Genomic DNA, 26,061 nt, shown 5'->3' on the forward strand with positions numbered 1-26,061 from the left:
GCGGGAAGGGGTTAATCTGTCATTGCAATTATATCACATACTGTATTACAAGTTCCTTCAAAGTGTAAGATGTATGATATACAAATCTTGTTATCCATGAGAATCTTTATGGCAGATAAGAATTTTGGATGCAACACTTCCTGTGAATTATGGGTACAAGCACGCTAATTTAGTACCAACTGTTTGTGCACTTCTCCTTCCATCTCGTTTTTTCTCTTCTTTTGCCTCAGGGTAAATTCATCCGGATTCATTTTGGAGCAACTGGGAAACTGGCATCTGCTGACATAGAGACATGTGAGAAGGACAATTTGTTCCCCATCCCACTTCCCATTAATTTATTAGACTATGTACTATACAAGCAGATACAGTATTGCTGCATACATTTAGTAGCACACATATGCTGGCTGCAGTTTATTACATACCTTACAGCTCATCAGTTATAATACACCACAAATAAGACAAATAAATATTCAGACAGAACCCTGGACTGAACCGTAGACTGTAATGTCCCAGATGCAGACTGGTTTGAGCTCCATTTGACATGATTTCTGTTCCTTTCCATCGTTTTAGACGGACAGAAGAGTGTTTTTGGATACACTATTCAAATGGAAGCAAATGGAAACCACGTCACACAGTGATCTCCATCTGAAACAAAGTCTATGATTTAGTCCAGGGTTTAGTCTGATATTATTTTCGAGATTCCGATAGAACCCTGAGATGAAAACCCATAGTGGGAACAAAACCAGTGCCTGAAAACAGCCTTATTTCTATGTTCCCTTTGTTTTTCTTCAACTGACTTCCTCTTTGGCTACCTACTTCTTGCGTGATATTCTTTGTAGATCTCCTGGAGAAATCCCGCTGCATCTTCCAGCTGAAGTCTGAGCGGGACTACCACATCTTTTACCAGATCTTGTCCAACAAAAAGCCAGAACTTTTGGGTGAGGATTTTTTTGCTTTATTTTGGATTCTGCTACTGTCCTGCAATATAATATACAGTATTACTCAGTACTTGCAGGTTAATAAGCTTTGCTTAAAACGGCTATAAACATAATGATTACCATGAACAAGGTACTCCGATTTATGGCATATTCACAGGAGCAACACTGCTTCTATAACTCCCATTCACTTCTATGAGAGTTACAGTTAAGACATAGCATAGTGGCTTTAGTAGTTTCCATAATCCTGACCCCCTCTGCATTTAACTGAAGCTTGCATGCAGCGACTGGAGGCCGGACAGGTTGGTGCGGGTCCCAGAGGTAGAACCTGTGTCTATAAGATATTTATTGCATATCCATAGGATATGCCATATTTTTTCTTTGTCATATTTGTTCTTTCACTTGCAGATATGTTACTGGTCACCAATAACCCATATGACTATGCCTACATCTCCCAAGGAGAAACCACTGTTGCTTCTATTGATGATGCAGAAGAGCTATTAGCCACTGATGTAAGTAATAATGAGAATTTTATTCACACGATTCCCCTTTAATTCACTGTTTTTATGGATAGAATGCATAACCTTGATAAAATAAATGTTTTTGAGTATATGTCAGGAAGGACATACATTAACTATTTTCCCTAGTCTTTGATGTATTGGTTTACTTCTTTGCAGACGTTGTTACTATTTGTATTGCATAATATAGGATAATATGGGAATCCCCAATGTGTGTGTTATGCCGAGTACATCACTGCAGCCTTCTCTGATTATGCTGGGATTACTAGGGCTTGTACCGTCCTGTTGATCTTAGACATAATGATTGGCCTAGCAGAATCACAAGCTGTGAGTAATGAAAGCGATGTGCAGTAACACCCGTCTAATCTTCATTCACTAATGATGATTTGCTACACAACTTGTAAAAAGTAACCACATTTTGTTGCAATGTTATCTGGTCTTTCATTATGTTGAGAATTATTGACACACAATTTTCAGCTCTAAACCAGTTGTTACTACATGATATACGGGAAATAATTTATAATATTGTTCAAAATAGGTTTACAATGCGGTCAAGCATAACAAAGTACTGCAAAACAAGCACCTTAGAACATAGGGCCTACATAAAAATCATGGGGCCCCATAGCAAAATTCAGAAATGGGTCTCCCCCAATCCAAAACATATATATATATTAGAGGCAACATATCTATAACATGTCCGGCTCAGATACAGCGGTTCATCTCCAGGATCCTCTAAATAATGCGGTCGCCATATAATAGTCAGATACCAACTCCACACAGTGACAGTGGTAACCGCGCAGTTACCTCCAGTGCTCACAGGTAACGTCTCCTCTGATTGGTGATGCCCTTTCCATTCTTTATCTGGGTCCAGATAACCATGAAAATGCCCCCCAGTCACAACTAGTCTCTGCACTCTCACCCCATCCTGCTGCTATCCCTAATAAACCTCTCACTACCCCCCATAGTGCTAACATCCACTCAATAGCTTCACATACTGCTGGCATACCCCCTGGTGCCCCCCATGGTGCCAACATACCCCCTGGGGTCCCTCTATAGTGCTGATGGCCCCCCGCACAGTGCTGGCGTCCTGTCTGTGCCCTCCCATAGTTCCAGCATTCCCGCCTGTGGCATTGTACTGCTGAGAGAGGCGAAAGTAGCCGCTTGCAGTAACTAAGACTGCAGCATCCTGAGCAGTTAGCATGTATGTTATGGAGCCGTGTGCTGCTGCTAGCGGGACTTTAGGGTGGGAGGAGAGTGAGTCAGTGGTGGGACAGGGGTCATGGCCATCATGTCCTAGCCCCCTTGTGCCGGGACCCCATAGCAGTTGCATGATCTGACTACTTTGGCAGCACATCACTGCTTGGAAAGGTTATGTCCATAATGAAACCAATTTTTATTGTTCCAATTTATCCAAAATAAAGCAACTTTGTAAATGGTTTTCATTAAAATGATCATACCATTATGTGAGTACAACTCCTAGGCAGACCTAAAACAGTTATATCCAGCACTCGTCTCTTCATATTAAAACATAGGGGGGAATTTACTAAGCCCGGCATTTCCTGCATTGGGCTTAGTACAATTTCCCCCAATGCATGGTGAGCTGAGTACATGAATAGGCACACGTCTCTTCATGCAGACCAGGCATCTATTTCTGGTATAATTTACGCCAGTTTTGTGACTTTTCTTTGCCAAAAAACTGGCATAAAGCTATTAATGGAAGTCCCCCATAAAGTTACCATCCACACACCCATTTGTCGCAGTATTCGCTAGACGTCTAGATGAGGGGAAGCAAGGAGGGGGGAGTAGGGAGCTGCACTGACCACTCACAGAGACATGGGAAGGGATGCTTATTGCCTCTGACTATGAATGTGCTGGGTCACTGACTTGGTTATATGATTGCCGCTGGGAATGTTGAAGCAACACTTCTTATCATTCAGATTCTTGAGAGTTCGCGGGAATCTGAACAATAACTGTTCAATGTAAATGCTGCCAGCAACTGAATGGTGAACAATAACTTGTTCGTTCGTCGTTCAGTTTCAGAAAGCAAAAAAATCAAACAATGATCGGCCCATGTGAACAGGCAGTTGTTCATCTATGAACAACTGCCTGTTTACTGTAAATGGAGGTGGGTGCCTCCTCCACCTCCATTCACTGAGCGATCGTAGATCCTGTGCAAAAGCACAGGAGTGATCATCGCTGGGACGACTGTTGCGTACTTTAGCGCCAAACAATTGTCCAGTACCCTTACAATATTTTTATGTATTCATAATTTGAATTCATGTATGGGTAAGTGCTGCCTCTGATTGGCTGAGCGCTGGGGCCAATCAGAGGCAGCTCTTAGCTGTCATTGAATAGCCGAGAGCTGCCTCTGATTGGTCACAGTGCTCAGCCAATCATGTATGTCACTGTCAATTCATTTAGCTCTATCATCTTCTACCACATATAATGTCCTATCAGGGTCCACTTTGGAAAAGACACAATTGATTTGGATTTGAAAAAAACATGTCATTACTGGGTGTTGAATTACAGTTTGAATACACAAATCCGATAACTATATCTAAAGTAGATAGTGAAATGAACAAACCTTAAAACTGGTCTTCGTTCTACCACATTTGGCTTTTAAAAACATACAAATAGGAAGATGGAACAATACCTCTGCAGTGCCATCTATTGGAAGGCAACATTTCTACAAGTCAATGTCAGATTTTTTTAAACAAGTCTTGTAACAATGACCACTGGGTATTGTAAGCCAAAGCCAGAATAACCATACACGGACTGCTGTTTCGGCTGATTGCCCCTCATCAGTCAATCAGAGGCAGCTCTCAGCTGTCATTGAATAGCTGAGAGCTGCCTCTGATTGGTCACAGTGCTCAGCCAATCAGAGGCAACCCATTCAGCAGGTGGGGATTTTAAATCCCTGCCTGCTGAATACTACTGAGAGCAGTGCAGGAGAAGAGCTGGCTGGACGCGGCTGAGCCCCGGCAGCAGCAGGGCGTTGAGTATAGATTTTTTTTTAAACATTTTTTTAATTGATTTTCAGGAAAAGGCTTATATTTGAAGCCCTTCCCCGAAAATCACTGCAGCGTTTGCCGGCAGCCCATTGCTTTCAGTGGAGTATTGTCGGCTCCATTGAATTCAATGGGAAAACATCGCACTCCTCTGCCATAGCTGTGGCAGAGGAGAGCGATCTTCAGTATATGTTCTCAATGGGGTGGGCGCTGCATGTTCCATTTCTTCAGCTATAAGACCATTTTTCAAACATTCGCTTTTTGTAAAAACTGCATCAAATACTCAACTACAATATGTGAATATGCACTTAGAGTTATTTTACTTGAAACAGTCATTTAATGATTTTTCCAGTTTTCTGTAAATAACACTTACTCATTATAAAATGAAATTCTGTTCTGATAACCCAGACTGTCTGATTTATATAAAATCTAAAGGAAAACCCTCAAAGGAGAATGATTATACCCCGTCCTTCTTCATCTTCATTTAGAGTGCCTTTGATGTGCTGGGGTTCTCTCAAGATGAGAAAAACTGCATTTACAAACTCACTGGAGCCATCATGCATTTTGGCAACATGAAATTCAAGCAGAAGCAGAGAGAAGAACAGGGAGAGCCTGATGGAACAGAAGGTAAATGTACTACCGGAACAAACACCATTGTAGAGCTAGCATATGGTGCTACGGTAAAATCCTTCTTACATTAGAATATATCATGGAAGACTGATTTTCAACTATATCTGTTTTTGATTTTCTCTATATACCTCCATGCAGTCTTCTGTATAATGCACTGTAATCCTATAATCTATTTAGAAAATGGCATAACGTATCAATGGTAATGTGCACCAGTACATGTCTGTCACTGTCAATTCATTTAGCTCTATCATCTTCTACCACATATAATGTCCTATCAGGGTCCACTTTGGAAAAGACACAATTGATTTGGATTTGAAAAAAACATGTCATTACTGGGTGTTGAATTAGAGTTTGAATACACAAATCCGATAACTATATCTAAAGTAGATAGTGAAATGAACAAACCTTAAAACTGGTCTTCGTTCTACCACATTTGGCTTTTAAAAACATACAAATGGGAAGATGGAACAATACCTCTGCAGCGCCATCTATTGGAAGGCAGCATTCCTACAAGTCAGGGTGCGGGCAGACGAGCGCATAAACGGCACGTTTTTGCGACCAAATGTATATACGTGATCATCTGAGGCAATGGTTTCGAATGTATTCGTTCACATGGGCGATTTTACGGCGCGTAAAAACGGCAATTCGAAAAAAAACGGAACATATGCGACCGAAATACGCGCCAACGCATATTCGATCGCCGAAAAGACCGTTTGTAAAGTAGGAACAAACGAAAATACACTTTCTAGCTCTGGTCGTGATCGGTGAAAAACGATCGCTCGGGCGATTATACGTTGCGCTCGTGCGAACATAAATACGCCTACGCTCGTCTGCCCGCACCCTCAATGTCAGATTTTTTAAACAAGTCTTGTAACAATGACCACTGAGTATTGTAAGCCAAAGCCAGAATAACCATACACGGACTGCTGTTTCGGTTGATTGCCCCTCATCAGTGTGCAGCAGGTGTCTGGCTTGGCTAGTGCGAGGCCTATAGATGTGAGTTAGGAAGGGTATTGTTTCTCCTTAAGGAGAGCACCTAGAACAGACCTGGGCAAAGCACGGCCCGCGGGCCACATCCGGCTCGCTGAATAGCTCGGACCGGCCCGCAAAGAGTGTCCTGGTGACTCACCAATGAGTCCGGTGTTGCCGAATTTTTAACAAAGAATGGACTTCTAAATATCTATTTACTGAAACCAAAGGTAAAGCTGTGTGTTTAGTTTGTGGAGAGCAGATAGCTGTATTTAAAGATTACAATTTGCATCGCCATTATGAGACTAAACACGGAGAGAAATACAAGAACTTGACGGAGGCAGAGCGGGCACGGGTATCTGAAGATTTGCTAGATATTACAGCGCCATTCATTTTCAATGACGGCCGTATTCTGGCCGCAAATCGGGCGGCTGGAATACGGCCCCATTAAGGCAATGTGCATGGAGCCTTCGTATGTTGGTCTGGCCCTCTAAAACCATTCCAATTTCTCATGTGGCCCCATGGGAAAATTAATTGCCCACCCCTGACCTAGAAGGTGAGTGAGGAGACTTGTAAGGCCATCCATGCTCTTCTGGGAAATATGCAATTGGAAAGATGGAACAATACTGCTGCAGCGCCACCTATTGGAAGGCCTCTCACTAGCCAAGACAGAAACCTACTACACACTAATGAGGGGAAATACACACACACAGAAAGAAATCAAACCACAAATGCAGCCATGTGAACAATGTATGTGTGTGCATACCTCATCTAACCCAGGCAAAGTCCGGCATCACACGAACATTTCTGTGGGCAGAAAATTTGCGCACACAATACGCAGCAAATAGAACCCATTTATTTCAATGAGTTTGTTCACATGCGCATATTTTGCTCTAGAACATGCTTTATCTTTTTGCATATTTGCGCACTAAAAGGTCTTAATAGAAATCAGTAGGGGGTGCGCAAAAGCGTACACAATACTTAAGGAGATGCATGAAACACTGCGTAATTCCGTCCGGAAAAAAAACACATCTAGAACTCATTAGCCATTTTAATCGGTGCGTTTATTTGCCACGCACAAATGAACATGCCCTGCAGGCAGAAATAATGCAATAATGTATGCCAATTTCACTCACTCTGGATATATTGATAACATCCATCCACAGCAGCAGTGCCAGTCTTAGCTTAGATGGCATCCTGTGTGGATTTTTTTTTTCGCGTCCTCCCATCATTAGACAAAAACAATATATATTTTGCATTGATGAGCAGTCTGCGTGTATTCTGCTTGTGCAGAAAGCAACAAAATAGGAACATATCCACACCTGAATATATACTGTACCAGAACCAAGCTTCGTACATAAATACAGCACCAGAACCAAGCTCATAACATAAACACAATAGCAGAATTAAGCTGTTGTGTCACAGGCGCACTGATGGGCTGATAGGGGCACCTCAGAACATCAGAGGGAAAGAGACAGAGCCAAGAGCAGGATGATTCAGGTACTGTTGTTTCACAAGACACTGTCACTGTATGGAGGAAGAAGATCATCTGGCCAGGCAGACCTAAGAGAGGTGATTGCCCCAAGCTTACATCCACCTGGTGCACCTCTACAAGCTGGTGGCCAGCACCTTGTGCAACCACATGGGTCGCAGATAGCCAATGCTGGCCATGCACAGAAGTACATACACTGAAAGATCAGTTTGCATACAATGCCCATAGAAGTCTCTGGAGAAAGATGGATATAAAGACATATACAGACATTGCAGCTTCTAGTAATTATTTTCCCTCACCTCAAAGCTAGATTCACATCTAGACTGCTAAGTATTGCTGTATAATGTTCTCCATGCTGATGCTGCTTCTGAAGGTATGATATAAAAAATAGGGAGCAGGATCCCCTCTGCTCTGTGTGATATGTATGGGAGACATCATAGCAGCTGGTCTCCACCCATTGGCTCAGAGAAAACTGAAAACTAGACATACAACTTGCAGAAGGAAAAACTGATTAAAAAATTCATATGCAATTGCAAGATATAAGGTTAAGCAACAGCTTATGCTGAAAATATCATCTAAGTTTAGATTTTCTATTTATTATACAGTATAAACTATGTATTCGCAGAGGCTGATAAGGTTGCCTATCTAATGTCCTTGAATTCTGCTGACCTCCTGAAAGGCTTGTGTCACCCTAGAGTCAAGGTGGGGAATGAATATGTCACCAAAGGACAAAATGTTCAACAGGTCAGTTATGCATACTTCCTAACTGCATTTATTTATACTCCCAATATTTTAGCGATTAAGATAATTGCACCAATCAGCCACGACATTAAAATCACTGACAGGTAAAGTGAATAACATTGATTATCTTGTAAAAATGACAATACTTGACACCAAGTGACTATTCCGTTTTTGAAGTTGATGTGTTGCTTATATAGAAAAATGGGCAAGTATAAGGATCTGGTTAACTGTGACTGGGGAAACATTGTGATGGCTAGATAAGGTCTTGTGGGGTGTTCCCAATATACCTTGGTTAGTAGCTACGAAAAATGGTCCAAGGAAGGACAAGTGGTGAAACGGTGCCAGGATCATGAGCGCCCAAGGAGTATTGATGTATGTAGGGTGTGAAAGCCCATTTGGCCCGATCCCATAGAAAAGCTATTGTATCACAAATAGTCAAACTAGAAAAAAAGACAAAAGGGACCACATATCCGCATACAATACATTGATCTATTGCCGCTAAGAAAAATATATAATCATGAACATGAAGCTCTTAGTACACATTGTAATCATAATGAAGGGGATCTACACAACATTAGTCAATATTGGTTTTAATATTATGGCTGATCAATGTATACAGTATACTATAACTTCATAATACAATATTGTTAATAAATGTATTATATTGCTGTAATTCACCTGGTATTTCTCCTAGGTGTATTATGCCATTGGTGCTCTGGCCAAGTCAGTGTATGAGAAGATGTTCCTGTGGATGGTGGTGAAAATTAACACCACGCTGGAGACCAAGCAGCCCAGACAATACTTTATTGGTGTGCTGGACATTGCTGGATTTGAGATCTTTGATGTAAGTAATTGAAGAATGCATAAAATTGTAGAAATAAGGAAAAGTAAATAATCTACAAAAACATTCACAGTGGGAGATGCTTTGTTCACACTGGAGTCAGGGATCTGATCCATTAGCTTGATTATCTTATTTGCAGAATAGCACAGTCTTCTGTGTTTTTCTCTACCTGATAGATGATTTATAAGTCAGTCAATGGGATCCATTAGGATCTGTTACAAAACAGATCAAATTGTGTAGGGATAGGATGACCTGGGGGATGAGCAGAGGGGCATGTGCCCCTAAGGTCGATGCCTCCCGGTAGATGCATAGGGCTGCTATACCTGACTGACCCCTGCAGACCTACAGCTATTGCCAGCTCTTCAGTATGATGCCAGTGCCAATAACCGATTACAACACTGATGGTTTAGATGGCCGCTAGGGATCTGGGGACAATCAGGTGGCCCAAACAGCCCAGCAACTTTGCACCACTTGTAATAGATCCACGACCACCACAGCTCTTCCGGTGGGCTGCACTGACAGTTGACTGGTGGAACTATATATAGATTTACTACTAATACTTTAACAATAAGATAATTAGCCAGCATGGGTGTTCCTGGCAGCAGTAGTTCATTTTCTCACCAGCCAAAAAGAAGTGGTGGTCTTTTCCTGGTTGCTTGCCACCTCTTCAGGCTCCACTGAGGAAAGGGCCTCATGTCCATGGGCATAATTGAATTGCGGAATCCGACCATGTCACCTGCACGTACGATCCGCAGTTCAATCAGCTCATAGACAATAGGATAAAATAGGTCAGCACATCCCAATAGAACTAAACAGGTGCACGTTAAACCATGGCTACAGCATACAAAAGAAGCAGAACCAATAGACATCTGCAGGTAGTTAAATACCCGTGGATGTCATTTTTCCCAATTTGCGGATTGCACGCATGGGAAAAAAAATCGCAGCATGCTCCATTTTTTTGCGGGTCCCACACGAGCGGCTTCTATTGAAGTCAAGGAAACTGCGGAGGTGCTGCGGATCCCGCGGGAAAGCAGATTTAAAAAAAAGAAACTCCACTGTGCATGTGCGGCGGTGCGCCAGCCCACATCTGCATTGGAGACAATGGAGGGACCCACACAGCCACGCAGAGGATCCGGACAGGTAAGCAGTGTCCCCTTGCTGTGGGCAGGGTGGGATTCCGCTGCCCGTGGACATGAGGCCTAAATGCTCCGCTGTTGGTGTAGGTATGTATAAATATATATGCACCATTCTACTCTCTGAGCGCAAATACGTGCGTCTGAAGCCGCCCTGACTGTGTTGTGCTATGGGTTTTAAATGTGCTACTCCAGGGCAAAATCTATAGCATTTTCTGGACTTGCCCATTCAGGTATATATGTCCTGCCAAAGAACTTAATAAATTAGAAAACTTGCAATATAAATGAATAATTTCACTTAGTCAAAGATATTGATATAATTTTATACTGCATCTTATTCTCCACCTTTTTCTGCCTGTAGTTTAACAGCTTTGAGCAGCTCTGCATCAACTTCACTAATGAGAAGTTACAGCAGTTCTTCAACCACCACATGTTCGTGCTGGAGCAGGAGGAGTACAAAAAGGAGGGGATTGAATGGGAGTTTATAGACTTTGGCATGGATCTGCAGGCCTGTATTGATCTCATAGAGAAGGTAAGAGTATTAAATTCATGGAGTCATGAAGGTTAATGACATATTAATTCTAGTTCACACCGTCTAGAATGTGTGCCATTTGTATGTCTGTCACCTTTGGTTAGAGGTCTCATTTTTCATCTTTGCTTCCTAATTATTTTAGTACAACTGCTTATAATTTAAGAGGTTCACTGTCCATGATATACTTCATAGCCTCTATGTATTTATTCAGATATCTACAAGGTAGAAGCGAAAGAGTTAGCTTAAGAAATATGTAGGCCATGCGTGTGAATTTTTGGATTATACATTTATGCCTTATTAAATGTGCTTTGGTTGATACTTTTCCACAGCCTATGGGTATCATGTCCATCCTTGAAGAGGAGTGCATGTTTCCCAAAGCTACTGATGTGACCTTCAAAGCAAAACTATATGATAATCATCTGGGCAAGTCCAACAATTTCCAGAAACCAAGGAACCCCAAAGGGAAGCCTGAGGCTCACTTTGCCCTGGTCCACTATGCTGGTACTGTGGACTATAACATTCTTGGCTGGCTGGTGAAGAACAAGGATCCATTGAATGAGACAGTTGTGGGACTGTTTCAGAAGTCCGCTCTCAAGCTGCTGGCACATCTATTTGCCAACTATGCTGGCGCCGAGTCAGGTACAAAAGGAAGAACTGCAGCGTGATGCTATGGTGCTAATAATACTTATGCTTGGTTTTCTTCTTGCACAAGATGAATATATAACCTATACACATATTAGTAATTCCGTGTGTGGGTATAACCTGCCACCATGTTACTTTTGTAGCCTTTATTCTTGGTGGATATTCAGTTTGATTTAAGTTCAATCAACACATTAAGTTCTCCAGTTGTGTCAAGTGACATATTACTTATAGTATACAACATGTTAATAGTTTTACTTGATTTCTCCATATCTCTGCATATTAAAACAGAGCATATTTTTACTCTTGAACATTAAGTGGGTTGTCCCATTGGGACAACCCCTCCTCTTGTACTCTATTAGGAAATATGGAGGACACCATGCAAAAGCATATTTCTGGGGAAACCACTAGGTCCTCATTTAGAGAAGCATTTGTCCACATGGGAAATATCAAATTTTTCATAAACCCAGATAAATTATTCAGCCTTTTGCCGCCTTATTACTGTTGTGTGTTGGAATAAACAAAACATTAGAATTATTACCTGCTTAAGTATAAAGCTATGATACCCCATGAGGATGAGACTCAAACACAGCTTGTAAGAAAGGGCCTATTCAGACATCATTACGGCCTCCATCCAGTGGTGCACAGCATTATTCTTTCCAGGACAGAAACCTGCCAAAACAGGGACATATTGGCTTCTGTTTCAAAAATTTTCATTAATGGCTGAGATAGGTTCCATTAAGGTGCCATCCTGGCGTACCATTTTTGCGATTTTAAACGGAACATCCTACTGGAGCCGTGGATGGAGGCCATAATGATGTCGGAACAGGCGCTAACTCACAAATGACTAGAAAACATGTGCATGTCTAAATATCATGTGTAGAGATGAGCGAGCACTCTCGTTTAAGGCTGATACTCAAAAGAGCATCGGTCTTTTCGAGTAACTGCTTACTCGTCCGAGCACCATGCGGGAGGGAGCGGGGGGCAGAGTGAGAGAGATGCCCCGCATGATTAAGCAGTTACTCGAAAAGACCAATGCTCTCTCTCGAGCATCAGCCATAAACGAGCGTGCTCGCTCATCCCTAATCATGTGTCATTTTGTTTCAAAGCTTTTCTAACACTGACTTGCATTTATGATTTACTAGGCATGGAGTAAAAAAATACTATGCGTTTTGTTTGAGCCAAACACAGAAGTGGATAAAAATGAAGAAAAAGTATAAAGAAAAGACTTACACATTTGCTCTCTTTTGTATCCACATCTGTATTTGACTCAACTGCATGTGTGATTCCAGCCTTTGCCTGCAGCACACTAGCGTTTTTGGGTCTGTGTACTCTCCGTGTTAATTCACAGGCAGCACTCTGACCCATTTTAGCCTATGGGGCTGCGCACACTGCCATTTTTTCACACGAACTGAAGGTCCGCTTGAGAAAATTCATTGCATATCCTATTCTTGTCCATATCAAATGTATGCATGCATGCAAATGCATATCAATGTGTGTGTATCGGACAGCACAGAGACTGGTGTCCATGGGATGTCTGATGTGGGTTGTGCTTGAACCTCTCGGGCATTACTTACACATGTGTGCAACCGGCCATAATCTTAGAAATAAAGTCTTAATAATGCAGTCAATAAATTAATTAAAGTGGTTTATCTGAAGTCAGAAGAAAAAAAGAATTCCATTTTTTTCTGGAGACAGTGCCACTCCTCTCGATGGACTGTATCTGTTATTGCAGGTCATCCCATTTACGTAAATTCTTTCTCTTCTCAGAAAACCCATTTAATGCTATACATAAAAAAGCAGAGTGTAACTGACTATATTCTAGTTTATTCACCCTATAGAGTTCCAGTGTGTGATGCAGAATGTAAATGTTTTGGTAGTTTTAATCCTTTGTTTAAATGCGCTCATTAGAACAATCTACAAAGAGCAAAGGCAGTAAGAAGAAAGGTTCCTCATTCCAGACCGTGTCAGCTCTGCACCGGGTATGTCATTTATTTGAACTTTTTTGTATGTGATTGGCTCTTTAAATGATATTAATGTATACTGTATACCCACAATACTCTAGGACTCCAGTGTACTCACATTAACCTATTTATGTAAGCAACACATGAATGAATATAATAACAGAAAACGGAGCAGAGAAACAGAAACCCTGAACCGAGCCCTAACGCTGGAGTAAAAGCAGCCTTAGGCCTCGTTCAGACGAGCGTTCTTCAAAAAGATTGCATCTATGCTACCCTAAAATTTATGTGAACGGGTGAGCTCAAGCTCCGTGAAGTAGCCCGTTCACACGATCCAATTGTGTGTATAGGAAAGCATTGGTTCTTATCAAAGCAATCTTTTGGCACACCTATTCTGCACTAAAAACCCGCTCGTCTGAACGAGGCCTAAGGCCCAATGTCCACAGGCAAAATAAAATTAATAAAACTGCGCAGGTTTCGCGCACAGGTAATCCGTGACTATAAGGAATCATTGGACAATTGCAGGTAATTAAATACCTGCAGATATCATTTTTCCCTGGCGCACGGACCGCACGCGCAGGAAACCACCCGCAGCAAGCTCCATTTCATTCGGTTTTCCCGCACGGACAGCTCCCGTGGCTTCTATTGAAGCCTATGGAACCCGTCCAGTCCCGCAGCACACCCGCAGCTGTTATTGTGCAGTGCCGCGGAACCGCAAGAAAGCAGGAGTTAAAAAAAAGTGTGCACAGCGCAAGCGCGCGGCTGCTGCCGGTGTGCTGAGCACATCTGCCGTGCCAAAGAAAGAAGATCTGGCCACGACGGAGGGGAGACCCGCAGCGTCTAGACAGGTAAGTATAATCTATGTTCTTGGCCTCATGTCTGCGGGCCAGGAGGGACCCGCTGTGGGATTCTGCACAGGTAATCTGTGTGGGCCCGAATTTCCCCGTGGACATGAGGCCCAAGGGCTCATGCATACTGGTACTGGCCCTTACTACGGCGCCATATAGCCTCTATGTATAGGTTCTGTTGAACTCCATGTGCTTCAAGAGATTCTCTCCTAGAGCCCTTAAAGTATCCCCATCCTTCCAGCTGGGGGCTAAAATAGATGACAACCACAGTTGTAATACAACAATGTGTAAAGCACGTGTCATTTCCATTTCCCTAAAGAGCTATGGGGAGAGCGTGAGCAAAGACTTTGCCAGGGTATGAGAGATTTGAATAACTGACAAATATGATTAAATATACAACCAATTTTCACATCACAAGATGCAAAATTGAATTGATAAATATTACAAACCTTCAGGTTGACATTTACAAATAGGATGATTCTGTAATGATGTATTCTCTCTTATCATATCCTGATTTTCTCACTATTATTACGTTCTACTGTAAACTCTTCATTAACCCTTGCAGGAGAATCTAAATAAGTTGATGACCAATCTTCGCTCCACTCATCCTCATTTTGTTCGCTGTATCATTCCTAATGAAACCAAAGCCCCAGGTAATTGGCTAATAATTTTAAGTTCATGCTATTTCACAATCACAGAAAATGGCCATATATTTACTCACTAAGGAATGCATATAGATGCATCCTCCTCTCACCAGGTAGCAGACCGCCAAATGAGGGAGCTAATTGCACCTGTGCAGGACACTGATGAGACAGCCACTCACACTGCCTCTTAATATAGAGGGGGGTGGCTGCTTGGTGTATACTCCCACACAGAGTGGATACGAAGTGGCAGACCATTCTGATACATGTAGTGCACCATGCAGACCAGCAACCTATTAATGACGGCATGATAATTCGGCGGGTTGCCCTGCACTTCCAACAGTGAACCACATTGGTATTGCCACCCATCAAGAGGCAGTGTGAGTGGCTGTCTCATCGGTGTCCCGCACAGGTGCAATTAGTTCCCTCATTTGGTAGTCTGCTACCTGCATGGTAAGAGGATGCAGCTATATGCACTCCTTAGTGAGTAAGTATATGGCCGTTTTCATTTAGAATGTCCATGTTGAGAAACAGTCTGAGATCATAAACCTTATTAATTACATATCCGTGACTAGTGGCTGAGACAGAAGGAATAAAATATACAATTTCTTACTCTAGGGTCAAGTCCACTAATGTTAATTTATACTCTATGCTAATTTATACTCTAGGTGTAATGGACAACCGTTTAGTAATGCATCAGCTCCGCTGTAACGGTGTGCTGGAAGGTATCCGAATCTGCAGAAAAGGGTTTCCTAATCGTATTCTGTATGGAGACTTTAGGCAGAGGTACTGTAGGGTTCTGACAAAGACCATGCATAAAACATAATAACAAGATATCATTTCTGATCACGCTGGCTTTTCATAATTTTCTGTTACTTAGATACCGAATCCTGAACCCTGCAGCTATCCCAGAAGGGCAGTTTATAGATAGTAGGAAAGGTGCAGAGAAACTTCTTGCTTCATTGGAAATTGATCATACTCAGTACAAGTTTGGGCATACCAAGGTAAACCAGTCACCTTTAAAAATCCAGTTTCAGATTTCCAATAAATATCAAGTTATCTTACAAAATGATTATTTTTGCAGGTCTTCTTCAAGGCAGGCTTGCTGGGACAATTGGAAGAGATGCGAGATGAGCGACTTTCCCGAATCATTACCCGAATACAAGCCCAGTCCAGAGGTGTCCTTTCCAGAATAGAATTTAAGAAGATTGTGGAGCGCAGGTAATACACCTAGGCAAACTGTTATACACACAGGATAATATATTTCTAGACTGTAAATTCCATTATGAGATATCTAATGAAGAAACTCATAGATTGGTAAACCAACTGATACATTGCACAGTTGGTGGATAAATAAAGAATTGCATACATTTAACCAAGACTTTATCTATATTAGGGTCCTTTTACGTGGGACAATGGTCGGGTACTAGCCTGCCTGACAGTTGTCCCAGAGATAATCGCTCCTATGCTTTCATACAATCGATAACTGGAGGCAGAGCGGGCTGGAAATGGCTCCAGATGCCCGTCTCCATTCACAGGAAACAGGTAGTCATTCATAGATAAATGATTGCCTGCAGGGGCGTAAATTAAAGCTTCTGGGCCCCAATGCAAAACCTGTAACAGGGCCCCCAACTATGATACTTTATTCATAGTACTTGGCTCTCTATATGGAGAAAAGAGGTTCTATAGGCCCCCTAAGGCTCCTGGGCCCGGGTGTAGCCGCATCCCCTGCATCCCCTATAGTTATGCCCCTGATTGCCTGTTTACATAGGCCGACTTTCATTTGATTTTTACGACTGCCCAAATCTGAACGACGCACGATAAGCAAGAAAATTATTGTTTGTCGTTCAGTCGCTAGCAACATTTATAATAAACAATTATCATTCAGATACTTGCAATCCAGTGAGCATCTGAACAATAATCATTCCATGTAAAAGGGCCCGAAGTCAACTGAGCCAAAATCATGGATAGCTATATGCAGCAAATTACCGGGTAAATGGATTATTATACTTTCCTAAATGAACTGCTATGCTTTACCTAGATATTCTATGGATACATCTACATTGTCCTGAAATGCAGCTGACTTTTTCATGTTGCTATCCATACAAGATCTTCCACCACCCTAACCTACCCTACGTTCTTTTTTTCCTAAATGACTGACATTGTGAAGGAAGCCCTGGATTTACTTCTATAAATAAAAAAACAACATCTTTTAAAATCATACCTTTTTTTTTTCCAGAGATGCCCTTTTAGTGATCCAGTGGAACATCAGAGCATTCATGGGTGTCAAAAATTGGCCATGGATGAAGCTCTACTTCAAGATAAAGCCTCTTCTCAAGAGTGCAGAGACAGAAAAAGAGATGCAAAACATGAAGGAAGAGTTCCAGAAGCTAAAAGAAGCCCTGGAAAAATCTGAGTCTCGACGCAAAGAGCTAGAGGAGAAGATGGTCTCGTTACTACAAGAGAAGAATGACCTGCAGCTTCAAGTTCAAGCAGTGAGTGTCAATCATGTGCATCATTTTGGAGTTTGCCATAATGCAATAATGTATGAAGAATAACATTTTTAGGGAGAGAACTTAAAGGAACGTTACAGTCAGAATTGACTACCTGTGATACATCAGTTATACTTAGTGAAGGGCCTGAGTGGGTATCCATGACACAGGGACTCTGTCTATGGTGATAGTTACATCCCAATATCATGAAGAGTCCCCTTAAGCATTGCCCAATGCATACCTTGATGTCAGATGTGAAGAAAGAGGACATGCACATCTTTAATCAACTAATAATCGTCTGATTTTAGATGTAAAATATATGTATCTTTTTGAATGCAGGAACAAGATAACTTGGCAGATGCGGAGGAGAGATGTGAACAACTTATTAAAAATAAGATTCAACTGGAAGCTAAACTCAAAGAGCAGACAGAACGGCTGGAAGATGAGGAGGAGATGAATGCCGAACTGACTGCCAAAAAGAGGAAGCTAGAAGATGAATGTTCTGAGCTCAAGAAGGATATTGATGACCTGGAGCTGACACTAGCCAAAGTAGAGAAGGAGAAGCATGCCACCGAGAACAAGGTATGATACGATTATGTCATCCCAGAACAGTTTAATAAACCGTCTAGGATATTCTTGTCTGAACTATTTATTTGACAGGTTAAAAATCTAACTGAAGAGATGGCAGGTTTGGATGAGATCATTGCCAAATTAACCAAGGAAAAAAAGGCTCTCCAAGAGGTGCATCAACAAGCGTTGGATGACCTTCAAGCTGAAGAAGACAAAGTCAATGTTTTGACTAAAGCTAAGGCAAAACTTGAGCAACAGGTGGATGATGTAAGTGGCATTTAGGCTAAAAAGGAGATTTGCTGTTTACCGTAGTTATGAATTCATAATAATTGAATTTCATTTAATTGATCATTTTCTAAACTGCGCAGCTGGAAGGGTCTTTGGAACAGGAAAAGAAAATTCGAATAGATTTAGAAAGAGTAAAGCGAAAACTTGAAGGAGATTTCAAATTAGCACAAGAAAGCTTGATGGATCTTGAGAATGACAAACAACAGCTGGAAGAAAAGTTGAAGAAGTGAGTGATTAAACATTCTGTAAAATACCTATGATATGGAAACATGCGTACATAAGCTTATAGTGTTTTGTAATGATGGCTGTCTTTTGGATGATTTTGGTCATTTGTACATCGATAAAGAAATGCACTTCTACTTATACCAGGAAAGACTTTGAAATGAGCCAGCTGACGGCAAAAATTGAAGATGAACAGATTGTGGGTGCTCAGCTCCAGAAAAAGATGAAGGAACTTCAGGTATGTCTAAAAAATTGAATTAAGTTGTACAACATAGACCAATCCACACGGAAAGTTATTCTAAATTCTATGTAAATAACTTTTACTAGGCACGTATAGAAGAGCTGGAGGAAGAATTGGAAGCTGAGAGAACAGCAAGGGCTAAGGTAGAAAAGCTTCGCTCTGACCTGTCCAGAGAGTTGGAGGAAATCAGCGAGCGATTGGAAGAAGCTGGAGGAGCCACCTCTGTGCAACTTGAACTCAACAAGAAACGAGAGGCAGAGTTCCTGAAACTCAGGAGAGATCTAGAAGAGTCCACTCTGCAATCAGAGGCCACTGCTGCTACTCTAAGAAAGAAGCATGCCGACTCCGTGGCTGAACTCAGTGAGCAGATTGATAACCTGCAGAGGGTCAAACAAAAACTGGAAAAAGAGAAGAGCGAACTCAAACTGGAGCTAGACGATGTAGCATCCAACATGGAACAGATGATTAAAAGCAAGGTGAGAGGACTGAAGAATATTATTTATAATATCCCCTATTAGTTTTATTTGTAGGAATGTTGCTGATGTGCACATGTAGAAATATTGGCAGTGAAGAAGGTGAAAATAGTGCATGGTAAATAAGGAATTACCGATTTATGACACCACCTTTAGTATGAATGTTGTATACTGACTTGGAGATTGCACTGAAAATGTCATTCTTTATAAGCTTGACAAGCTTAGATGTATACATTGTAACTAACCAAGCAAAAATCTGGGACAGAATGGTGGCTTTTGAATACTAATAACTGAACATCTGGTACAAAAGGCCATGGACTCTGTCCTTCAGTAGGGCTAGGCAAAGCGTAGTCTCGTATAACTTCTGTGGGACAATGTTACTACTTTAGCTGTTACCTATCAATTGTTTAGAAGCTTCTACTGTTGTACTTTTTAAAACCCTCCTTCTAATCTGTAGGCTAACCTAGAGAAGTTATGCCGTACTTTAGAAGATCAAGCAAATGAGTATCGCACAAAGTCTGAGGAGTCCCAGAGAACTGTCAATGATCTTACCACCCAGCGAGCCAAATTGCAGACTGAGACTGGTATGCATCGCGTTAGTTTTGAGGCAGTACTCAATAAGTATTTGCTTAATTTACTACTTTAGTGAATTCATATATTTTATATGGATAAAAGAGAACCTGTCACCTCCCTATAGCATCACAAGCTAAGTTATGGTGCTGTTTGTGAAGGTGACAGAGAGCCGGGTGAGGTATTTTTTTCTCCTGGTTCCTAAGTTGTCACACGCTGAAGACCGCATGGCAATGGCACATCCGACTCTTTTCACAGTGCCATGCATGCTCTTCCATAAAATGTGAAAGTATGAAAATAGCCACATGTGCCGCGTACAATGTGATCTTTAGCATGTGACAGTGCAGGAACCAGGAAGAGGTAAGTGTAAAAAGTACCTAACCCGACTCCCTGTTACCTCCCTTAACAGCACCATAACTTAAGGCCTATTTAAACGGGACGAATATTGGGCAAACGATGCCTGACACTCGTCCCCGCACATACTCGCTCTTGTGCTGCTGCATGGGAGCTAGTATCACTGGCTCATAGCGGGGCGGCAGGAGGAGATGTCTCTCATCGCGCTCCCCCAACCCTCTCCATTGACTGAACGGCTGATATTTACACTGAACGATGATCACTCAGCTCATCGTCATCGTCCATCAGAGAAGTGGTAGGTAAGGAATAAGGATCTCTAGTTTTATTCTTCACATCCATTTTGAATTGAAGGCGTTATCTAAGGAAGCCATTAAAAAGTATCCTATTATATTAATATACTAGTATAACAAGGCCATTGAAATGTCGAAAATTGACTTATAGGGAAGTCACCTTCCAATAGGTGGCACTGTAGAGCTACTTTTCAATCCCTTATTTGCATACTTTTTCCCAGGGAGCATTGCATAGTCTATATAAGGCTCCTTACGCTAACTTGGCACTCTTCGCTAGAGAAATCTCCCCCCCGACCCCATTTAGCATAGGAAAGTATTTTGAAGAGACTCTGCAGTTATATACACATTTATTTGAAAAAGTTAAAACAAGCAGTACAGAATTAGAAGGCATGACTACTTTCTTGCAGAAACAGAAATATATCTGGTCATAGGTTTTGACTAATATTGCAGTTCAGCTCCATTTAAATGAATGAGGCTTACCTGCAGCACCACACCTCTTGTGGACACATGTGGTGCTGTTTGGGGAAGAAAATAGTCATAGTTTTTAATATAGACAACTACTCTAAGGAAAAATTAGGATAATTAATTACAACCTGTTTAAATTCAACCCCATCTGCATCATAGAGAGTATCAGTGTCATATTGTCCATGGTCTCGACTCTCTGCATTCATACATAAATTATTTATTTTTAATTGTTTCGTCATGTACTGTAGCAATGGATTCAATGAATCTTGTAGGATAAAAGGTCATAATAGTGAACTAATACCCGTAATTGACCATTACTTCCATAGGGGAGCTGTCTCGCCGACTTGATGAAAAGGAGTCACTGGTTACACAACTAACGCGTGGTAAACAGACCTACACTCAGCAGTTGGAAGACTTAAAGAGACAACTAGAGGAAGAATCCAAGGTGCATAAAGATTAATGTTGTTTTATATAGATTATAATAAGTTCAAAAACAAATGATCACGAAAAGTCATACAATTTGATACAGTTCTGCAACTTTTCCTTTGCCTTCTTGATTTTAATATTTTAGTCCCCTTCATATCCCCATTAGGCTAAAAATGCCCTAGCTCATGCTTTGCAGTCGGCTCGCCATGACTGTGACCTCCTGCGAGAACAGTATGAAGAGGAGCAAGAGGCGAAAGCAGAGCTGCAAAGAAATCTTTCAAAAGCCAATTTAGAGGTGGCCCAATGGAGAACCAAATACGAGACAGATGCTATCCAAAGGACAGAAGAATTAGAGGATGCCAAGTATGAAATCATTCAAATATGCCCATCGGAGGGGCATAAATTGCCTTTTTAAGTTCATATTAATCTGTTCTACAGAGCATCTTTATAAACTTTTCTCTCTTGGGATTACCTATAGGAAGAAACTTGCGCAAAGGCTGCAGGAGTCAGAGGAGGCTGTAGAAGCTGTAAATGCCAAATGTTCATCCTTGGAAAAGACCAAGCATCGCCTACAAAATGAAATTGAAGATCTTATGGTAGACCTCGAGAGGTCAAATGCTGCAGCTGCCGCGCTGGACAAGAAGCAGAGAAACTTTGATAAAGTAAATTGGCTGGGGAGTTGAACCTTTCTGCTAAAGTGAAAAATTCTGTCTAAAGGGAAGAGGAATTAAGTCCAGATACATAGTAAACATTTATTTTTCCATGCAGATCCTTGCTGAATGGAAACAGAAATATGAAGAGTCGCAGGCAGAACTAGAGTCTTCACAAAAAGAAGCTCGTACCCTTAGCACAGAATTATTCAAATTAAAGAATGCCTATGAAGAATCTCTAGAACATTTGGAGACCTTTAAAAGGGAGAATAAGAACCTGCAAGGTAAGAGAGATATGAGCCTACATCATATACATATGGAATACAAGATATGGAAACTTTCATAAGTTTGAGATAAGATAAATGATATGGGATATAGAAGCAATAAGAACATATGTTACATTTTTGAACCTCAGAGGAAATCTCAGACCTCACAGAACAGCTAGGTGAGAGTGGCAAAAGTATCCATGAGTTGGAGAAGATACGAAAACAACTAGAACAGGAGAAAATAGAAATACAGTCCGCACTGGAAGAAGCAGAGGTGAGGAAACATTAAATAAATAGTCACTAAAAACTCAAGGATGAGTCTCAATGCCAAGCGATTTATCCTGTTAGTAGTAACTGAAAGTAGGATACTCCTCTGGATATAAATACTACCATACTCAATAATTCTCAAGCTATTTGGATAAAAAATAAATTTCTCATATGACAAGGTGTAAAAGATTGACTCAAACTGGGCATGATTGGCTATTTTCTCTATAAATCCTCCACAGGCTTCCCTGGAACACGAGGAGGGTAAGATTCTGCGTATCCAGTTGGAACTGCATCAAATAAAGGCTGACTCTGAGCGCAAGTTGGCTGAAAAGGATGAAGAGATGGAGCAGGCCAAGAGGAATCACCAAAGAGTAGTTGATTCACTGCAGACATCATTGGAAGCCGAAACCAGAAGCCGCAACGAGGCTTTGAGAATAAAGAAGAAAATGGAAGGAGATCTGAATGAGATGGAGATTCAGCTTAGCCAAGCTAATCGTGTAGCAATCGAAGCACAGAAACAAGTCAAGAACTTGCAGGGCTGCCTGAAGGTTTTGTGACCATTGGAATATTTGCTTTGTTGCATGCTTTACAAAATGATTTAATCTTGTACTGTTTTATACAAGTCAGTTTGTGCTTCACCTAAATGTATACATGATGTATTTCATGAAATCCCTCGCCATCATATGAGTTCAAAACTGCTACATTATTTATACAAGTAACTCAGTAATTCGAAGCAGTTTTATGAAAGTTGTACTTTGTTATACTTGAAATGCTAAACTCTTCGTAATCTTACAGGACAGTCAAATCCAACTAGATGATGCCTTGAGAGTAAGTGAGGACTTAAAGGAAAACATTGCACTTGTGGAGAGGAGAAACACATTGCTCCAGGCTGAACTGGAGGAGCTGCGATCTCTGGTGGAGCAGACGGAAAGAGGACGGAAGCTCGCAGAGCAGGAGCTGATAGAGACCAGTGAGAGAGTCCAACTTCTTCACTCACAGGTCAGGAGATGAATGTTAAAAACTCCATATACTTAATCAGGTTCATCTTCTCTTGATTACAGTTCCCAGAATAGGATCTTCTGCAACACTTATATCAGTTCCAAATATAGTTGCCCAGTTACTTCTATGAATGGATTGTTCCATTGCCTTTCGTCTTCCCAACAACAGTCTCACCCTTTACTGTGCCAACATTTAGAAAAAAAACGCTTAGTACCATGTTAGCCAGTAGAGCAACATTTATAAAATGAATGTTCACTGAATTCTCATTTCATTCCTCCAATGTGACCTTCAAATATCTAATTATGTAGTAAATTTCTCAAACAGAATACTAGTCTTATCAACCAAAAGAAGAAGATGGAGTCTGATATCTCCCAACTGCAAACAGAGGTGGAGGAAGCAATTCAAGAATGTCGTAACGCAGAGGAGAAAGCCAAGAAAGCAATCACGGATGTATGTAGTAAAAAAAATTATGTTTTCCTGTCCACTAGATCTCTTTATAATAGATGGAGATGTACTTGAAAATGAAGTAGCAAAGTAAAATGTAACATATACAACCAAAAACAGATATATTCAAAGATTTATCCATGAACAGGGTAAATCAGCAGATCATATCCATTGGTTTTTACCTACCGATAATTAGTTTTTTTACTTCCAAAGTTTAGGTGCAAATGTTAGTATCATGAATATAAGCATACTCTTACACAACTGGATATCTTAAACCAATACATCTTTTGCATTATATCCGTATGACAGGCTGCCATGATGGCCGAGGAATTAAAGAAAGAGCAGGACACCAGTGCTCACCTAGAAAGGATGAAGAAGAACATGGAGCAGACAATCAAAGATCTTCAGCAGCGTCTGGATGAGGCTGAGCAGATCGCCATGAAAGGTGGGAAGAAGCAGCTGCAGAAGCTGGAGGCTCGAGTCCGGGAACTGGACAATGAGCTGGAAGCGGAGCAGAAGCGTAACGCAGAATCTGTAAAGGGCATGAGGAAGTATGAAAGACGCATCAAAGAACTCACTTATCAGGTATGGAGTACACTTAACCCCTTCAGTGGCAGTTTTATTATTACCATGTCAGCTCAGCCAGCCCCGGTGATTTTCCTGAGGTAATTTGAAGTGGTAAACGTGTACAGTGGCACAATAACTGTGTGTCCTCGGAAATCTTCTGGGGTTTAACTGCATGGTCAGTGCAGCAAGCCTCGGAGATTTTCTGGGCGTGCCACTATAGGGCTTAAAGCAGCTATAAAGCAAGCATTATAGCACAAGAATTTGAAAATTTGGGTATAAAAACACATCTAAAAAGATTTTATGGAGCTGACAATTTTAGAAGTTTTTTTTTATATTTAACTGATAATGTAAGGAAAACATCAAATATTTATTTTGCCACAAAGTAATCATTCATTTTATAGTGTTTTTTTTTTGTTTTCTTTAGGAATACTGCACTTACGAGTATGTACTATTATCTTCCTACTGATACTTATCTCATTCTGTTGCCGTCTATATCTATGGTCTCTCACATGCTTTTCTATCTGTAGACTGAAGAAGACAGAAAGAACTTGACCCGCCTGCAGGACCTTGTCGATAAGCTGCAGCTGAAAGTGAAGGCTTATAAGAGACAAGCAGAAGAAGCTGTAAGTACCTGTCATGGGTTTGCTTGCATCCTTTATTTATCTCATCCAACAACATGTAAAGAGCTTGAACTGAATTCCAGTCTTGATATCAGTAAAAGAAAAAAATACACCAAGTCTTCCATTATTGCCTTCACATGTGCTATTGATTCCCCTGCGGCTGTGATACATGAAGTCTTCCATTATTGGTTTAGAATATGAATCTTTGTTTGGATCTGTATAATGCACATAAATCAAATTTACCATTAGCTACATATATGATATGTATGACGGCATCATGTTATCACATTATAGGCTAAATAGTTCCCATGAAATTCCTGTACAAGAATACATCCTGCATTTAAAAAGTATGTGCTTCCCCTACGGTCTTTGACTTACCTTTGCATTTTTCTCATCTTCAGGAGGAACAAGCAAACACAAACTTGTCCAAATTCCGTAAGGTCCAGCATGAGCTTGATGAATCCGAAGAAAGAGCAGACATTGCAGAGTCTCAAGTCAACAAACTGAGAGCAAAGAGCCGAGATGTTAGTACGAAGGTTAGTACGGGCGTTAACTGCTACCGATGAAGGACTACAGAAAATATCACAGATATCCATAGTCTATGGACCGTAAAATGTTCTCACCGTAGGGCAGAATTAGGAGATGTTGTAGGACCATGATTTAATATATTTCTCATTTCCTTTCTTTCCAGAAGACACTGAATGAGGAGTAACGCCAGCAAAATGATTCACATCTACATAATACAGTGTCCAAGACATTGTATTTTATAATATATTCCTAATTGTAGAATAAAGTATTCAAAATGCATGTTGTTCCTTCCTTTGTATGAACCCAAATATTCAAACATCTGTGTGCCAAGAAAAGAGTAGGATCATCATCCCCTCTCTATAAAGTCATACATACAGAAGGCAAGGAACGCAAAATAATAGTCTGTCTATGAGTATTTTTAGCATGCATAGAGATGTTCCC

At 41.0% G+C, this 26,061-nt stretch overlaps 1 protein-coding gene and 2 long non-coding RNA genes across 4 annotated transcripts in view; 1 reads left to right on the forward strand and 2 right to left on the reverse strand.

Annotated features, from left to right (window-relative positions):
* On the reverse strand, nucleotides 1-24,441 carry LOC136628249 (uncharacterized). Of its 2 annotated transcripts, none has more exons than XR_010792864.1 (3): nucleotides 24,266-24,441; nucleotides 817-978; nucleotides 1-276 (listed from the first exon to the last, which is right to left on the reverse strand). It is a non-coding gene; the product is annotated as an uncharacterized lncRNA (long non-coding RNA). The 2 variants fall into 2 exon arrangements; XR_010792865.1 differs by having other exon boundaries at nucleotides 1-279.
* The window catches only part of LOC136628248 (myosin-7), a 38,356-nt gene extending 12,513 nt beyond the window's left edge, over nucleotides 1-25,843 (forward strand). Inside the window, exons 7-38 of the mRNA XM_066603994.1 lie at nucleotides 231-294; nucleotides 840-938; nucleotides 1,344-1,447; nucleotides 4,950-5,088; nucleotides 8,178-8,296; nucleotides 8,988-9,137; nucleotides 10,629-10,799; nucleotides 11,129-11,438; nucleotides 13,350-13,420; nucleotides 14,813-14,900; nucleotides 15,557-15,674; nucleotides 15,769-15,892; nucleotides 15,973-16,109; nucleotides 17,128-17,383; nucleotides 17,720-17,962; nucleotides 18,041-18,217; nucleotides 18,319-18,464; nucleotides 18,608-18,698; nucleotides 18,788-19,177; nucleotides 19,632-19,758; nucleotides 21,180-21,298; nucleotides 21,446-21,642; nucleotides 21,758-21,941; nucleotides 22,048-22,213; nucleotides 22,345-22,469; nucleotides 22,702-23,010; nucleotides 23,258-23,461; nucleotides 23,786-23,911; nucleotides 24,215-24,490; nucleotides 25,000-25,095; nucleotides 25,494-25,628; nucleotides 25,784-25,843. Of these exons, the coding sequence (XP_066460091.1) occupies nucleotides 231-294; nucleotides 840-938; nucleotides 1,344-1,447; nucleotides 4,950-5,088; nucleotides 8,178-8,296; nucleotides 8,988-9,137; nucleotides 10,629-10,799; nucleotides 11,129-11,438; nucleotides 13,350-13,420; nucleotides 14,813-14,900; nucleotides 15,557-15,674; nucleotides 15,769-15,892; nucleotides 15,973-16,109; nucleotides 17,128-17,383; nucleotides 17,720-17,962; nucleotides 18,041-18,217; nucleotides 18,319-18,464; nucleotides 18,608-18,698; nucleotides 18,788-19,177; nucleotides 19,632-19,758; nucleotides 21,180-21,298; nucleotides 21,446-21,642; nucleotides 21,758-21,941; nucleotides 22,048-22,213; nucleotides 22,345-22,469; nucleotides 22,702-23,010; nucleotides 23,258-23,461; nucleotides 23,786-23,911; nucleotides 24,215-24,490; nucleotides 25,000-25,095; nucleotides 25,494-25,628; nucleotides 25,784-25,804 (5,082 nt within the window). The 3' untranslated portion in view covers nucleotides 25,805-25,843. The remainder of the gene's footprint in view (nucleotides 1-230; nucleotides 295-839; nucleotides 939-1,343; nucleotides 1,448-4,949; nucleotides 5,089-8,177; nucleotides 8,297-8,987; nucleotides 9,138-10,628; nucleotides 10,800-11,128; nucleotides 11,439-13,349; nucleotides 13,421-14,812; nucleotides 14,901-15,556; nucleotides 15,675-15,768; nucleotides 15,893-15,972; nucleotides 16,110-17,127; nucleotides 17,384-17,719; nucleotides 17,963-18,040; nucleotides 18,218-18,318; nucleotides 18,465-18,607; nucleotides 18,699-18,787; nucleotides 19,178-19,631; nucleotides 19,759-21,179; nucleotides 21,299-21,445; nucleotides 21,643-21,757; nucleotides 21,942-22,047; nucleotides 22,214-22,344; nucleotides 22,470-22,701; nucleotides 23,011-23,257; nucleotides 23,462-23,785; nucleotides 23,912-24,214; nucleotides 24,491-24,999; nucleotides 25,096-25,493; nucleotides 25,629-25,783) is intronic.
* LOC136628250 (uncharacterized) lies at nucleotides 24,931-25,581 on the reverse strand. Its single transcript, XR_010792866.1, has 3 exons — nucleotides 25,471-25,581; nucleotides 25,104-25,307; nucleotides 24,931-25,000 (listed from the first exon to the last, which is right to left on the reverse strand). It is a non-coding gene; the product is annotated as an uncharacterized lncRNA (long non-coding RNA).
* Nucleotides 25,844-26,061: the final 218 nt, after the last annotated feature.

Source organism: Eleutherodactylus coqui, chromosome 5 (genome assembly GCF_035609145.1).
Source record: "Eleutherodactylus coqui strain aEleCoq1 chromosome 5, aEleCoq1.hap1, whole genome shotgun sequence".
Taxonomy (NCBI): domain Eukaryota; kingdom Metazoa; phylum Chordata; class Amphibia; order Anura; family Eleutherodactylidae; genus Eleutherodactylus; species Eleutherodactylus coqui.